Below are 17155 nucleotides of genomic sequence, written 5' to 3'. Positions count from 1 at the left end.
GTGATTTGGCGCTATATAAAAAAAAAGTTGATTGATTGATGATTCATGTCAGTCCACTTGGTGCAACAGCTCTCCAAGGTGTGTTCACTCCTTTTTAGATGCAGACTAACGAGCAGATCTGATTTGATGCAGGTGTTAGTTTTGGGGATGAAAATTTACAGGGTGATTCCATAATTTATTCCTCAGAATTGAGTGAGTCCATGTTTTTTTCCCTCTGCTTGGTCTAAAAAAGTAGCCGTTACTGACTGCCACAATTTTTTTTTTCCTGATTTCTTATAGTGTTTCTTAAAGCCAGAAAGTTGCCATTTGAAATGACTTTAGTTTTGTGTCATGTCTGTGATCTGTTTTTTTTTCTACAAAATTAAACAACTGAATGAACATCCTCTGAGGCTGGTGATTCCATAATTATTGCCAGGGGTTGTAGAACATTTGTATACCTCATTGGTTCCACCGACTGAAATAAAGGGAAACAAAAACAAATTGCCCTCAAATGGGCAAATACTCAAGGTACTTTTCTTCAAACACACTGATTTGAAGAAAACTGTCCATGATGCTGCTGTGACCTCTATAGACATGGCAATTCCTTTTTGGGAGAGAGCTAGAATCCCACTGAAGGCAAAGCAGCATCTGATCACAAAGTTAGAAAAGGTGTTCGGAAAATGGAAAACATTGAAAAAGACCATGAATCGCAATACAGACAAGCAGAAGAAAGATGAAACAGTGTTTTGTGACTCTTTGGAGGACTTGTTTGACATGACACATCAGGATGTCCTAACAATGATAAAGTTTGAAGATGACAGACAGTTCCTACTTGCTCAGAGAGAGAAAGGTAGAAGGGGATGCATGACAGGCATAGATAAAATACAAACTGCCAAAGAACAAAGAGCAGAAAGAGGAAAGCTGCAGAAGCAAAATACAGAGAGAAACTGGAGGAGCCTGGACCATCTAATGTCTCACTACCTGACACTGTCTCCAGCCAGAGTGAAGAGAACACAGAAAGTCCAGATGAAGAATTTGTTATGCCAGTGCCACAAAAAGCCAGTAAAATTAAAGCTGTTGTAACACCAGGACTTGCAGCAGCATTGGATAGGACCAAAACAACAGACAGAAGTGCCACCTATATTCTGACTGAAACAGCAGCAAGTCTTGGTCATGATGCAAGCAACTTAAATATCATTATCATGTAAAGGATGTTCTCTTATGTTACACAGCTGTATAATTGGTTCTTGTGCTGATTCATACATTTTTGAATATTAAGTACTGCAAGGCATAAAGAATATTATTGTTTGGAGCTAGATCAAAATATATGTGGAAATATATAAAGCATAGACTTATTTAAATTTATCAATAATGAAACAGTGTTTCATCAATAAAATGAAAATGCAATGTTTGATTGTTACAAAATCTTCGCTACCCCAGTATGTAGGTATTGTAGGAGCATGATACATGTACGAGAAGAACTGCATCTCACAATTCATGTTTTAGTGTTAACTATTTTATGGGATATGAAAAGATTTGATTTTCCAATGTATTGCCATAATTTCTGTCCTGACATAATATTAAACTGACAGAAATAATTTGGAAATATCGGGAAATGACCATACTATATGACAAAGTTATTGCGAGCAAAATCTTTAAGGGCTGTGTGCTACCAGTAAAAATTATTAGAGTTTTATGAAATTGTACATGATGTGTTTTTATGTTAGGTACAACAAATTTAGAAAGTGAGACCATTTTTATGGACCACCCTAATATATGTATGTGTATATATACTGTTAAAAAATATAATATATATACACTTGCAAATATATAAAATATATATATTTTATATATTTGCAAGTGTATCAAACCCGATGGAAACAAACGAAAATCATCTGTCTTCTCACAACTATGTCCTGCCAACATTTAGGTTTCAAAATACAGGATTTTTATTTTTTTTGGGGGGGGGTATCTAAATCAACTGATGTATTTATTATGACACATATTAACATATTACAACAAAAGTTTGTAGATACACTGCTGTTTACCACTTCTACTTGTATAAAGGTTTTAAATGTAGACATTTATAATTAAAAATATTTAAGTCTTTGTGCATATTATTGTGGTATACTTGTTTTTGTGCAATTTTGTACAGCCCCAACTCAGAAAAAGTTGGGATTATATGGAAAGTTTAAAAAGAGAGGGCTCTTTACCCTGACTTTTTTATTGCAGACAGCATGAACTCAAGATATTTCTTGTTTTGTGTGCTTGAATGTTATTATACATTCATTCCCACATTGAAGGCCTGCAACACATTTGGGTGCAATTTATTTTAAATGACTAAATCATCACTTTTACAGCCAGTTTTCTTTAAAGAAGTCAGGGGATGGATACATGAACATTCTGAAGTCACTAGATGTGAGTGGACAAACTGTGACTGATGATGAAACAGGCAAATGTTGCATCGTTCCCAGCTCCTCCACTCACTTTTTTTTTTTTGAGTGGAACTGGAGACATGCAGGATGTGGATGGGACAGTCAATTGGAACAGACCCATACAATTTGTCGTGGCCTGTGTTTCATACATGGTGGGACTCTGGAATGGTGGTTGCTGTGGCAGCAACGTGGCGGAGGTGGGTTTGCGAGTCCATACTTCATTATTTTATTCCTGGAGGGTTTTACTTGATTTGCCATGGAGCTTGTCATTGGTCAGAAAATGCATCTCAACTGCCACTTTCCCTTTGTGGTTTTGTTCATCTACCTGATCTGAGGAGTCACTTTTCATGGTGCAGTGAATGGCCTCAAATACATGTTCACACCTACAATGGAAGAGCTCACCAAGCCGATGACATGGATCAGTACAGCTACTCAGATCTTCTCGAAATATGGGTTTCAGGTCACTCATAACTTTTGCCACCAACAACCAGTACAACTTTGAGCAGCAGCAAGCAATCATTTCCTTGATTAACTGCGGGACCTCCATCTTTGCCAGCATGGTCACTTTTTCCATCTGTGGGTTCAAAGCCACCTTGAGGACTGCTTGGAGAGGATTCACGTGCTGTTGACAAATGTATTTAGTCTAACAAAAGATTCCATCACCATGGGCAAGAATGATGAATGCATTGAGAGGCTAAACACAACATCCACAGGAGTGCGCTCAATTCACAAATGGCACCGATACCTGTGATCTGGAGGAGGAACTAAGCCATGCAGTAGAAGGAACAGGTCTGGCCTTCATCATCTAGTGAGGCCACTGTAGATGATGATGAGGCCTCACCTCTAATCAATGCTGTACTTCGTCAAGTTGCTGCTGCTTGGTCTTGGTAGCATGCTGGAAACATCACTGTCATTATCAACCCACTGTGAGACTTTGTGTCCTCTATACCTGTTGATAAAATTTAATCCATTCAGTGGATTACAGTTTTTCTTTCGCCTGCTTGTTTTGAGTTTCACCATGTTTGGAAAGGAATAGATTACACTTTTTAATAACTATGCAGCCAACGTCTCCCTACTCATAAGAGCAGGACTGAAAACCTTTGTAGTAATGTGGGTTTTTCCTCCATCCGGACACAGATAGTTGCAGAGTAGAATGTGATTTGAAAGCCTGTAGTCTCTGGGCAGGAGGACTTCAAAAACCTCTCCATCCAGGCAGACTGGTTTAATCTGTGATGGACCCTCTGCACCACAAACACTCTGCTCTATGTGCACGTTTATGCATGCAGCTCAGTCAGTAAAACAGGATTATCAGTCATGTTTCAGCAAGAAAAACATGAACGGTGAAACGTTCACGCAAACAGGCCAAAGAAATAAGTGGACCAATAAGATCCGGATCTTTTCAAGGAGGTGGAATTTCCAGTGCTATCATGGATCACTGTTTGAAGGCACTTCCCTTGGTCAGTTCATGAGCCATAGCCTGGAAATAAACTTCATAAAACCTCTTCTTCATGTTTACTGGCAGATAGTAAACCAGCTTCAGAGGTGCATACTGCCACCTAGAGTACTGGAATGTGTAGAATCATGCATTATTCTAAGTCAATACAATAAAACAATAGAAGCTAACAGTTTCATTAATTACTTTACCTTCTGCATTTAACATATAAAAAAAAATTTCCTAAAAGAAGATAAATACATAAATTTGTCAGTCACACCTTGCACATTTAACAAAATATTCACATTTCCATTTTTGACGGGTAGAACTTGGGGCTTGGTGTATAGCCCAAATGTCTACGTAATCTCACATCTGACATGCAGCTACACTCCTAGTAATAAAATAATTATGAAAATCTGATAACACAAGCAGATTTTCTTTTATAGACTGCAGGAGACAACAGATGAGAAATTACATATTTTAAAAGGTGAAAAAAGCAGTTTCACACACACATTTATTTATAAATTGTAGATGTTTAGCAGCTGTGCATTACTTTTTTCAAAGTTTTAGCCACATTAAATATTCTGTAAATGACTGGACAATACTGTACATATTCTACATAATATTAACAACTCAAGAGTTCAAAACACTTTACAGGCAGTTGCTTTTATATAAATGATCAAACCAATGTGCAGGTCTGTATGTTTTTAAGTTGTCCAAATCCATCTGTATCAGTGCAAGTGGACACGTTACAGAACGACAGCAGTGCTGTTGGACACAGAGGAGATGAGGAGTTTAGTCCATCCTCTTCTTCAGCACTGCTCAAACCCAGCCATCAGAGAGAGAGCGAGAGACTCCACTGTAAAAAAAAAAAAAAAGAAAAAAAAATCACCATCAAATCTGTCAATATGCATGTATATAAATGCACAAGCAGCTAATCAGAGAAGCAACCAGTGATAAACTTACAGTGAGGAAATGAGCCGCGACATACAGCCTTATTCAGTATCGTCACCAGGAACATGTGACAGTTTTTGAAATCTGACTCCATTTTATCAATGGACTCAATCCTACAAACAAAAAATAAACAATATTTAGACATAACAAGCACAGAATGACACAGTAGCACAGAAAAGATGCACGAGTGGTGGTTTTCTGCCTTGAAACGGTTGCCGATTTTACAGTAATCAGTAACGTTCCTGCATAATCATGTTGCAGTTGTAATGACATATGTGTATGTTCTGTTTATTTCACATTCTGGCAAAAAAGGCTCTTATACTGCCAACTGAAAACTAATTGCAAACTGAAATGAAAAGTCGAGGAAAACAGGACATCAGAAAAATGTTCCGAGATAAAACCAGTTAAGTTCAACTCTGGCTTCAATTAATTATTTTCATTACATTCGTAACATAACATATATTATAAAATGACAGCAGCACAAGCTAACAACATAAACATAAAAAGTCCAGGTTTAGTTTATATAATGTGAAATTTTTTTTATTATTTTATTTTTTTAAGTGTACATCCTTTGGATTTTTTTAAAGATTTAAGTCATAAAAAGAATTTGCTTTGGCACCACTATAATTTTATTTATTAGCCTTTAATTAGGGGATTTATAATATGACACTGCCAATATAATCAAAATTTGAACCGTTTAGAAAAATGTTTTAAAAATTTCCTCTGAGGAGGAAAATTTTAAATCAACAGACGCCGACCTTGAACTACTTACGATAGTGGCATGATCTATGATATCGTCATAGATCATGTGGGGGTTTCCCCAACTTGCACGAGGGATGCTGGGATGCAGACAGTGGCAGCCCATCAGACTATTCATTATTTTGTATTAATAGTTAGCGTTGTGTTAGTGAGGAATAAACATTTCTAAGTCTAAAAATGCTGTTTTTTGAAACCAGATAACACCGCGGCTCACACTGTGGAAAAATATCAAGGACTGATTTAAACAATGTGTCAATGCAGCTTTTGGACACGTTAGAGGTCAGAACAATGTATTACTGATGCAGGCCACGCTGGTCGACGAAGACTGCGAAGGCAGTCATTCGTGGTGGAGCCGCGGAACAATCCACGGATCCATGTCAGATGCAAAAATCAGACTTTTTGTTGGGGGAATTTCAAAAACCGGAAATCTGCATTTCTGCATAAAACTTGCATATCTGATGATATACAGGAGCTGCATCTCTCAACTTGCAATGATGTCCTCACAGACAATGAGAATAAAAATAATAAATCCGGATGGCCTCGTCCATAGTGTTGCCTGCTGTCACTGCGTGCACGAGGGGCGTTGCAGGCACAGTAGCAGACTTATTTCCACAGCGGTCCTCAGAAAAATAAATAAATAAAAACCGAAAAATACAATAAATCCGGTTCGTACAACTCCGCTGTAGCTGAAGAGGACGCATCTAGTGTGCGTGCATGGCTGGACTGTGCGTGCATGGTTGGACTGTGCGTGCACATCCTGTCCACGCATTAAACCTTAATTCCATTAGATGACGCAGCTCCTCCAAAGCCGGACAGGACGCACAGGCACCGTGATCCTTTAGAAGCGCTACAATAAAAATTCAGTTTAATCTATAATGTAGGTATAAAGCTCACAAACCCAAGACAATACCACTTTCAACAAGAGCAAACAGAAACAGCTGATTGATGAACCTGCAGATTATAATAAACAGTCTAAAAAGCCCCCACCCTTCTTTAAATTCTCATCGGGTCTGCATCTCATATATGGCCTTTTGGCAGCCCCAACTGATAGAAATCCATCATAGCGACGAACAACTTTAATCCCCGCAAACACCAACCCAAAATCTGAAGTTATTGTTTGTTTGTGTAAAAATAAAGAAAGAAGTCAAACCAGTTTCTGACAATTGGCTCAAAAAGCCAGTACAAACCTGTTTGCAGATGATTTATAGCTGCTTAAATCCATCTGATTTGAACCACACGTAAAGAAAAAAGCACTTTCTTTAACAACAAACATTTAAAATGAGATCATGTGAAGTTAATCCAAATTAAAGCCAAGTTAAAAACATTTACTATGAAACATGTAAAGCTAGTGAACAAGAACATATCTGATTGAAATGGATTTGAAAGTTTAAATGTCTAAATCTGTTGGAAATGAATTTAAAGCAGTTTCTCAAAGGCAAAATGAGAAACACTTGCAAGAAATTTCAGCATTTGGTGAAATGAAGAGAGAGAAAAAGCTGTAACCATTTAAAATTATGTTGCGTGTGAAAGCTCTTACTTCCAGGCTCCAAATCCAGTTTGCCATCGGTCTGAGAAGATGAGGACAAGATTAAGAACCTTCATTATTGCCTCCTTCACAAAACTCACCTGTGAAAACATGAATGCTGTGAAAAACGGGTAATAAGGGAACTGTTGTACTCCACATTTACAGCTCAAATACAACCAGGAAATATAATAACATGAAAATACAATGTGATCTACTCAGTGATCTCATTATTGATTGAAAATACAATATGATACAGCAATTATGTACAGTGCCCTCCAAACCTTTTGGGACCCTTGAAATTTCACACATTTTAATTTGATTATGCCATTTCATATACAAAATGTAACTCAGGCTTCTTAATATAAAAATTTATAAAATTATCTTCCTTTAGCTCAAACTCAAAGCAAAGCTCTACATCTTGATATAAAATAAAAAATAGAAAAGCCAAGACAATGGGTTGCATAAGTAATGGGCCACCTTTGGTATAATACCTCCAATACTTCTGGAGGGCACCATCTGTAGCTCCTGAAAAGTGTTGATTTGACTGCAGTGATGTGGATAATGATTGGTTAGTTGATGATCTGATAAAATTTGCTCCTCTGGGAGCTTTTCCAGATGTTTTACAAAAATTCATGCCTTACCTTCTCCCTCAGCAGGCAACGGTCATGAATAGTTGCTAAATATCTGTAATGAATTTTAATCAGCTGGTCTAGATCCTTGGCTTCCTGAACTTGATGCTGAAACTCCAATCCTGTGCTGTGCAAAATCTGTCAAGATATGTCATAATAGATTTATGATTATATAATAAGCAACAAATCTCAAATTCCAAGCACTTGTCCTCTTATTTTTATGTAGTATATAAAACAACTTGTGGAGTTTGGAACTGATCCCTTGTTCTTTTGTACCACTGCACTACACCTACTGGTTTCTTATACCATCCATCCATCCATTTTCTACCACTTTATCCGGAGTCAAGGGCTCAAGCAAAGCCGCCCAGACCTCCCAATCCACACACACCTCCCCCAGCTCCTCCGGGGGAACCCCAACGCGTTCCCAAGCCAGCCGAGAGACGTAGTCCCTCCAGCGTGTCCTGGGTCTTCCCCGGGGCCTCCTACCAATGGGAAGTGCCCGGAACACCTCTCCAGCGAAGCGTCCAGGGGGCATCCGGAAAAGATGCCCGAGCCACCTCAACTGGCTCCTTTCACCATGGAGGAGCAGTGGCTCGACTCCGAGCTCCTCCCGAGTGACTGAGCTCCTCACCCTATCTCTAAGGGAGCGCCCAGCCACCCTGCGGAGGAAACTCATCTCGGCCGCTTGTACTCGCGATCTTGTTCTTTTGGTCATGAGCCAGGATCGGAATGTAGATCGATTGGTAAATCGAGAGCTTTGCCCCCCTACTCAGCTCTCTCTTCACCACGACGGTCCAATACAGCGACCGCATCACTGCAGACGCTGCACCGATCCGTTTATCGATCTCACGCTCCATCCGTCCCTCACTCGTGAACAAGACCCAAAGATACTTAAACTCCTCCACTTGAGGCAAGGACACTCCACCGACCTGTAGAGGGCAAAGCACCTTTGTCCGGTTGAGAACCATGGCCTTGGATTTGGAGGTGCTGACTTTCATCCCGGACACTTCACACTCGGCTACAAACCGCACCCGTGCACGCTGAAGGTCCTGATTTGACGAAGCCAACAGAACCACATCAACCGCAAACAGCAGAGACGAGATTCTGTGGTTCCCAAACCAGACCCCCTCTACACCCAGAAATTCTGTCCATAAAAATAATGAACAGAACCGGTGACAAAGGGCAGCCCTGGCGGAGGCCAACATGCACTGGAAACAGGTTTGACTTACTATCGGCAATACGAACCAAGCTCCTGCTGCGGTTGTACAGGGATCGGATAGCCCTTAGCAAAGGACCCCGGACCCCGTACTCACCCCCCATAGGGTGCCCCGAGGGACACGGACGAACGCCTTCTCCAGATCCACAAAGCAGAGCTGGTCCAGTGTGCCGCAACCAGGACGAAAACCACACTGCTCCTCCTGAATCCGAGGTTTGACTATCGGTCGAATTCTCCTCTCCAGTACTCTGGAATAGACCTCACCGGGGAGGCTTAGGAGTGTGATCCCCCTGTAGTTGGAACACACCCTCTGGTCCCCCTTCTTAAACAGAGAGACCACCACCCCAGTCTGTCAATCCAGAGGCACTGTCCCCGACCGCCACGCGATGTTGCAGAGGCGTGTCAGCCAAGACTGTCCCACAACATCCAGAGACTTAAGGTACTCAGGACGGATTTCATCCACCCCAGGAGCCTTGCCACCGAGGAGCTTTCTAACCACCTCGGTGACTTTGGCCTGGGTAATGGATGAGTCTGCCTCTGAGTCCCCAGTCTCTGCTTCCTCTTCGGAAGACGTGACGATGGGATTGAGGAGATCCTCGAAGTATTCCTTCCACCACCCGACAACATCCCCAGTCAGGGTCAACAGCTCCCCACCCGCACCGTAGACAGTGCTGGTGGAGAGCTGCTTCCGCCTCCTGAGGCATCGGACGGTTTGCCAGAATTTCTTCGAGGCCGCCCAATAGTCCTCCTCCATGGTCTCCCATGGTTTCTTATAAATATCGGCCAAAAGAAGTAGTAGTAGTCAAAATTACTGAACAAATTCCAACTGGCACCACTGTTGTTCCTGTATAATGGACAATTGGTAGGGTTTTGGAAAGCAGTAACTTAGACGCCTTTGTTGGTGAGGAAAACTTTATTGAATTTAACCTTCTGAATGCCTCTCTGTATGTTTTCCCACTCCTGAGAAGAACCTGCAGTTATATGTAAAGTCAGCTTAATGGATGGTTCTATTTCATTCCTCCTGACCGTCAGAGGGCGGTGCTTTAGCACCTGGATAACTACATGTGCGCAGCACAGAGGTCGAGAATATATACCAACAAAGTCACACCATTGAATGTGACCTGGGTGACGTCACTGATTAGGCCACAGCGTAACCCCAGATCCGTCAGAATTCCATCTCAAACAGTCCCCAGCGACTGAGAGGGCATGGAGCTCTCCCACCCGCTTAGCCAAAGACAGTGCAAGTAGAAAGGCAGTCTTCACTGACACCCATTTAAGATCAGCACTTTCAACTGGTTCGAAACTGGTGCCAAATCCTCCCCTGTAGCTGTGACAACAAATCCTTCCTCTCCGGGAGAGCCCAAGGTTCTCCCTCGAGGAGTTTGTAAATCATGGGAAACCAAATCCTCCCATGCCTTGGCAGTGTCAACATCAGCAGCGGGAGAGGAGGGAAGGCATAAAGGAGGCAATCCGGCCATGGGTGAGCCAATGCATCCTGCCCCAGCGGGCTGTCTGGTTCCAAGAGGGAGTACCATCGTGGGCAATGTGTTGAGGTGCTTGAAGCGAAAAGGTCCACTTCCGCTGCACCATATTTCTGCCAGATCATTTGGACCACAATCGGGTTCAGTCTCCACTCTCCCGGTGGTGGTTTCTGTCTGGAGAGTAAATCCGCTGCGCTGTTCTGTACACCGGGCAGATGAACTGCTCTGACACTCTGAAGGCGAGGCAACGCCCATAAGAGAAGCTTCCAAATTTCTGCCAATGAGTGATTGGACCTGGTGCCCCCTTGATGGTTTATGTGATAGACTGTTGACGTGTTGTCCGACCGGACAAGAACATGTCTTCCTCTCAGGGCTGGGAGGAAATGCTTGAGAGCCAGTCGCACAGCGCGAAGCTCCAGCACGTTTATGTTGGAGTCTCTCCTGGGGACTCCAGACACCCCTCACCATCCTGTGATTCCACACGGCCCCCCAACCTTTGAGTGATGCATCTGTAACAACCACCTCTCGGCGAGAAAGAACAGAGCCTAGAGGGACACCCTTGCAGATGAAGTCCATGTTCTCCCAGGGTTTGAGGTGCAGAAGGCACTGGTTGGAGAGTCGTACAAGCCTGTGCTGATGCAACTTCGAGTTGAGGCCTAGGTTGTTGATCCAAATCTGTAGGGGACGTAAGAACAGAAGTCCCAAAGGTACCACTAGCGACATTGCAGTCAATTTTCCCATCAACCGGAGCAGCAAACCAAAAGGCAGCGTCACAGCCCGTTGAATGTGTGAGACGAGACGAATTACATCGTCCACTCTCTGCGGGGATGGCGATGCAGTCATAGTCAGGGAGTTGATGGCAATGCCGATGAAGGTCGTTTGTTGACTGGGAACAAGAGAACTCTTTGCAAAGTTCACTGTGAGTCCTAAATGAGAGACATGGTTCAGTAGAAGAGCTGTGTCGTTGTGCGCCTGCTCCTGAGTCGGAGCGCAGACAAGCCAATCGTCTAAGTAGGGTAGGATTCTTAATCCAAGAGCTTGCAGTGGGGCTAGTGCTACAGCCATACATCTGGTAAATGTACGAGGGGCAAGAGAGAGGCCGAAAGGAAGCACCCTGAACTGGTATGCCTGACCTTAGAAAGCAAAGCGGAGAAACTGCCTGTGATGAGGCGCCACTGGCACATGGAAATAGGCGTCTTTTAAGTCGACACTTGTGAACCAGTCTCCTGGTGTGATAGTTTGAAGGACGTCTACTGTGCGGAGCATGTGAAACTGCAGCACTTTGATATAACGATTCAGACGTCGGAGATCGAGGATAGGACAAAAGCCGCCATCCTTCTTTGGAACAAGGAAGTAAATTGAATGTGTGATTCAGGATGCATTGGCTCACCCGTGGCCGGATTGCCTCCTTTATGCCTTCCCTCCTCTCCCGCTGCTGATGTTGACACTGCACAGGATAGATCAGAGCAGCCACAGGGTGCTGCTGGTTGCTCCATTCTGGCCTGGGAGGATTTGGTTTCCCATGATTTACAAACTCCTCGAGGGAGAACCTTGGGCTCTCCCGGAGAGGAAGGATTTGTTGTCACAGCTACAGGGGAGGATTTGGCACCCTCACCCAGAACGCCTTCAACTGTATGACTCCTTGTTAAGTTCTTGTGACCAGGCTGTTGTTCAGACTATCCTTAATTCACGTGCTGCTTCTACCAGGGCTTTGTATGACAACAGATGGAAGCTGTTTGCGCGGTGGTGTGAGAAACAAAAGTTAGACCCGGAGCATTGCCCTGTGCCTATTCTCCTCACATATTTACAAGAACTGCTGGAGAAAGGACTTTCTGTCGCTACCTTGAAGGTTTATGTTGCTGCAATCTCTGCCCGGCACGTCTACGTTGATGGCCGGTCAGTGGGTTCACACCTTAGTGTGTCGTTTTTTGAAAGGTGCTCTACGTTTGTGGCCTCCAAGGCTTGCACGCGTACCTTCATGGGACCTTCCTCTAGTCCTGGAAGGTTTAAGCTTATCCCCTTTCGAACCAGTTGAAAGTGCTGATCTTAAATGGGTGTCAGTGAAGACTGCCTTTCTACTTGCACTGTCTTCGGCTAAGCGGGTGGGAGAGCTCCATGCCCTCTCAGTCGCTGGGGATTGTTTGCGATGGAATTCTGACGGATCTGGGGTTATGCTGTGGCCTAATCAGTGACGTCACCCAGGTCACATTCAATGGTGTGACTTTGTTGGTATATATTCTCGACCTCTGTGCTGCGCACATGTAGTTATCCAGGTGCTAAAGCACCGCCCTCTGGCGGTCATCCGGAATTCATAGAACCGTAGTTACATTCGTAACTCTCGTTTGAGCATGATGTGTATCATTTAATTAAAAAATAGAAAAACATAATAATCCTGTCAAATATCAGTATCTGACAGAGTAACACATGACAACAAATACTACAGGACTTGAATAAGACCCTTAAAACTGGGTCGCGATATCCCCAATTAATGCACCATTTTCATCATTCCTCTCACCCTGGTCATGATGTAGTTGTGAAGGCTGTTGACAAAGTGCATCAGTTTGACCCTCAGAAGACACATCCGGTGAATCTGCTGGTTTATCGGCTCTTTGACTTTTACTTCTTCAGCCAGACCTTCCTCAAACTTTTTAGTGACACCTGTTAAATCTGTAAGAAACAACCACATTTTATATGTCAAAATTATGAATTCCTCATGAATTTTTTAATATACATACATATACACACACATATACATATATTATAGCCAAGTAGCCTCTGTGTGCATGCATGTATATAGCTTTGATCACTGCGAAACCGGGAAGAGCTGACATTTTCCATTTGGTATGCTTATGTATTTTGGGGTCACGGATGAACGCTGCGGAAATGAAAGTTGATAGGACAGGTGTCTTTTTTTTTTTTTTTAGAAATTAGCGATTTTAATTAACCAGTAAAAAATGGACATTGTGCTGCAATGCACCATGGGAGTTCGAGGTTTGGGGTTTTTTAAATGTTATTGTGGTTCATGTTTGTTTAATATTGTTGTTAGTGTTATTGATTTACTTTGTTTTTGTAGTTCAATTGGATTAGTCAGTTTAGTTAAGTGTTATGTTGCTGTTACCATGAGTGATTTAAGTGTCATGCGCCTGGTACAATAAGTGAAAAGCTTACTGCTTTTAATGTCTTCTGCCATGTCTGTTTGGCAAAATAAAGGAACTGCTTACAGTTGAATACAGAAAAGACAAAAAGCTATGTGTGCGTGCAATTTTGATCACACACAAACAGTGGAGAGCTGACATTTTCCATTTGGTATGCTTATGTACGTTGGGTCAAGGATGAACAGCACCAAAACCAAACATTGACAGAACTAATATTTTTAGAGAAGCTACATATATTAGCTAACAACACTAAACAATGGACATTGGTTTTTACATTCTAGGCTTACACGCCAATCCGGCTGGGGGTGGTGAATCATTGATATATTAAAAGCGTGAGTGCATGTGTGTGTGATTTTATTTAGTAAGCTCAATGTAAGTACATAATTTTGGTAAAAAGTGGTGCAAATTATTGGTTAATAGGATTAATACAGTGAGGAAAATAAGTATTTGAACACCCTGCGATTTTTGCAAGCTCTCCAACTTAGAAATCATGGAGGGGTCTGAAATTTTCATCTTAGGTGCATGTCCACTGTGAGAGACATAACCTAAAAAAATTCCGTGACTCACAATGTATGATTTTTTAAATAATTTATTTGTATGTTACTGCTGCAAATAAGTATTTCAACACCTGTGAAAATCAATGTTAATATTTGGTACAGTAGCCTTTGTTTGCAATTACAGAGGTCAAACGTTTCCTGTAGTTTTTCACCAGGCTTGCACACACTGCAGCAGGAATTTTGGTCCACTCTTCCATACAGATCTTCTCCAAATCTTTTAGGTTTGGAGTTTCAGCTCCCTCCAAAGATTTTCTGTTGAGTTCAGGTCTGGAGACTGGCCAGGCCACTCCAGAACCTTGAAATTCTTCTTACGGAGCCCCTCCTTAGTTGCCCTGGCTGTGTGTTTGGGGTCATTGTCATGCTGGAAGACCCAGCCATGACCCATCTTCAATGCCCTTACTGAGGGAAGGAGGTTGTTTGCCAAAATCTCGCAATACATGACCCCATCCATCCTCCCTCAATACGGTGCAGTTGTCCTGTCCCCTTTGCAGAAGGGCACCCCAGAGTATGATGTTTCCACCCCCATGCTTCATGGTTGGGATGGTTTTCCTGGGGTTGTTCTCATCCTCTAAACATAGTAAGTGGAGTTGATTCCAAAAATCTCTATTCTGGTCTAATCTGACCACATGACCTTCTCCCATGCTTCCTCTGGATCATCCAGATGGTCACTGGTCAACTTCAAACGGGCCCCCAGTGGGGTTGAGGGGCAATGCCCTCGTGGGGGGCTCAGGGGGGCGAAGCCCCCCAAAGCAGAAGCTTTTTGAGGATTTCGAGGGGTAAAAAGCTACATAAATTTCATTTGAAACCCAAAATGTATCATTTTAGGAAATACATTTTTATATACAAATAGTCCTTGCTTGGGATTGGATCAGTTGCCATAAGAACCACCCAGGAAGAACCAAGATAACATTAATGCAAACTTTATACCTGCCTGTCAGTTGCGAATGAACCCCCTGAACCCCCTCTATATACGGACATGATTAATACAGGTAAAGAGTGCAGAATAAGAGGGCTTCTTAAAGAAAAATCAACAGGTCTGTGTGAGCCAGAATTCTTGCTGGTTGGTAGGTGTTCAAATACTTATTTGCAGCAGTAACATACAAATAAATTATTTAAAAAAAAAAACATTATTTCAGGATTTTTTTGTTGATTATGTCTCTTACAGTGACATATGTTACCCTGTAACATGAACTCAGCATGACACATGATGCAGCTGTTACTTTTTAAAACCCGATTAACTCAACCAATAATTTGCATCTTTTTTTTTTTTCTTTTTTTTTTTAAACCAAAATTGGACCAACTTTTGACCCCTATACAAACTGAAACTGACCTTTGTCACTGTTTTTGCTCCTTTTACAACCCCGGCAAAAATTATGGAATCACCGGCCTCGGAGGATGTTCATTCAGTTGTTTAATTTTGTAGAAAAAAAGCAGATCACAGACATGACACAAAACTAAAGTCATTTCAAATGGCAACTTTCTGGCTTTAAGAAATACTATAAGAAATCAAGAAAAAAAAAAAATTGTGGCAATCAGTAACCGTTACTTTTTTAGACCAAGCAGAGGGAAAAAATATGGAATCACTCAATTCTGAGGAAAAAATTATGGAATCATGAAAAACAAAAGAATGCTCCAACACATCATTAGTATTTTGTTGCACCACCTCTGGCTTTTATAACAGCTTGCAGTCTCTGAGGCATGGACTTAATGAGTGACAAACAGCACTCTTCATCAATCTGGCTCCAACTTTCTCTGATTGCTGTTGCCAGATCAGCTTTGCAGGTTGGAGCCTTGTCATGGACCATTTTCTTCAACTTCCACTAAAGATTTTCAATTGGATTAAGATCCGGACTATTTGCAGGCCATGACATTGACCCTATGTGTCTTTTTGCAAGGAATGTTTTCACAGTTTTTGCTCTATGGCAAGATGCATTATCATCTTGAAAAATGATATCATCCCCAAACATCCTTTCAATTGATGGGATAAGAAAAGTGTCCAAACGGCACCAAGCAAAAGTTCCAGCATCATCACCTTGCCCAATGCAGATTCGAGATTCATCACTGAATATGACTTTTATCCAGTCATCCACAGTCCACGATTGCTTTTCCTTAGCTCATTGTAACCTTGTTTTTTTCTGTTTAGGTGTTAATGATGGCTTTCGTTTAGCTTTTCTGTATGTAAATCTCATTTCCTTTAGGCGGTTTCTTACAGTTCGGTCACAGACGTTGACTCCAGTTTCCTCCCATTCGTTCCTCATTTGTTTTGTTGTGCATTTTCAATTTTTGAGACATATTGCTTTAAGTTTTCTGTCTTGACGTTTTGATGTCTTCCTTGGTCTACCAGTATGTTTGCCTTTAACAACCTTCCCATGTTGTTTGTATTTGGTCCAGAGTTTAGACACAGCTGACTGTGAACAACCAACATCTTTTGCAACATTGCGTGATGATTTAACCTCTTAAGAGTTTGATAATCCTCTCCTTTGTTTCAATTGACATATCTCGTGTTGGAGCCCATGATTCATGTCAGTCCACTTGGTGCAACAGCTCTCCAATGTGTGATCACTCCTTTTTAGATGATGACTAACGAGCAGATCTGATATGATGCAGGTGTTAGTTTTGGGGATGAAAATTTACAGGGTCATTCCATAATTTATTCCTCAGAATTTAGTGAGTCCATATTTTTTTCCCCTCTGCTTGGTTTAAAAAAGTAACCGTTACTGACTGCCACAATTTTTTTTCTTGATTTCTTATAGTGTTTCTTAAAGCCAGAAAGTTGCCATTTGAAATGACATTAGTTTTGTGTCATGTCTGTGATCTGCTTTTTTTCTACAAAATTAAACAACTGAATGAACATCCTCCGAGGCCGGTGATTCCATAATTATTGCCAGGGGTTGTACCACATAACTCCATAACATTCAGTCACAGATTGTCCAAACTATACCCTTTTGGAATCTTTGTGACCAGGCAAATAATGTGGTGTAGTTTTCAATATGATTGGAGCCTCTTTTAATTTTGACCCCTGTGTAATTCTTC

General features: G+C 41.8%; 1 protein-coding gene across 3 annotated transcripts in view; it reads right to left on the bottom strand.

Moving 5' to 3' along the window:
• Window positions 1-4266: 4266 nt before the first annotated feature.
• The window catches only part of tubgcp5 (tubulin, gamma complex associated protein 5), a 69901-nt gene continuing 57012 nt past the window's right edge, over window positions 4267-17155 (bottom strand). For all 3 annotated transcript variants that reach the window (XM_034180616.1, XM_034180617.1, XM_034180618.1), the window contains 6 exons: window positions 12926-13077; window positions 7726-7851; window positions 7097-7185; window positions 4813-4913; window positions 4635-4705; window positions 4267-4603 (listed from right to left, as the gene is read on the bottom strand). In XM_034180616.1, coding sequence (XP_034036507.1) covers window positions 4659-4705; window positions 4813-4913; window positions 7097-7185; window positions 7726-7851; window positions 12926-13077 — 515 coding nt within the window. In that variant the 3' untranslated portion in view covers window positions 4267-4603; window positions 4635-4658. The remainder of the gene's footprint in view (window positions 4604-4634; window positions 4706-4812; window positions 4914-7096; window positions 7186-7725; window positions 7852-12925; window positions 13078-17155) is intronic.

The sequence above is a fragment of the Thalassophryne amazonica genome, chromosome 10 (assembly GCF_902500255.1).
Source record: "Thalassophryne amazonica chromosome 10, fThaAma1.1, whole genome shotgun sequence".
NCBI lineage: Eukaryota > Metazoa > Chordata > Actinopteri > Batrachoidiformes > Batrachoididae > Thalassophryne > Thalassophryne amazonica.
The sequence above is the reverse complement of the archived record's forward strand: the minus strand, read 5'-3'. Positions and strand labels throughout refer to the sequence as shown.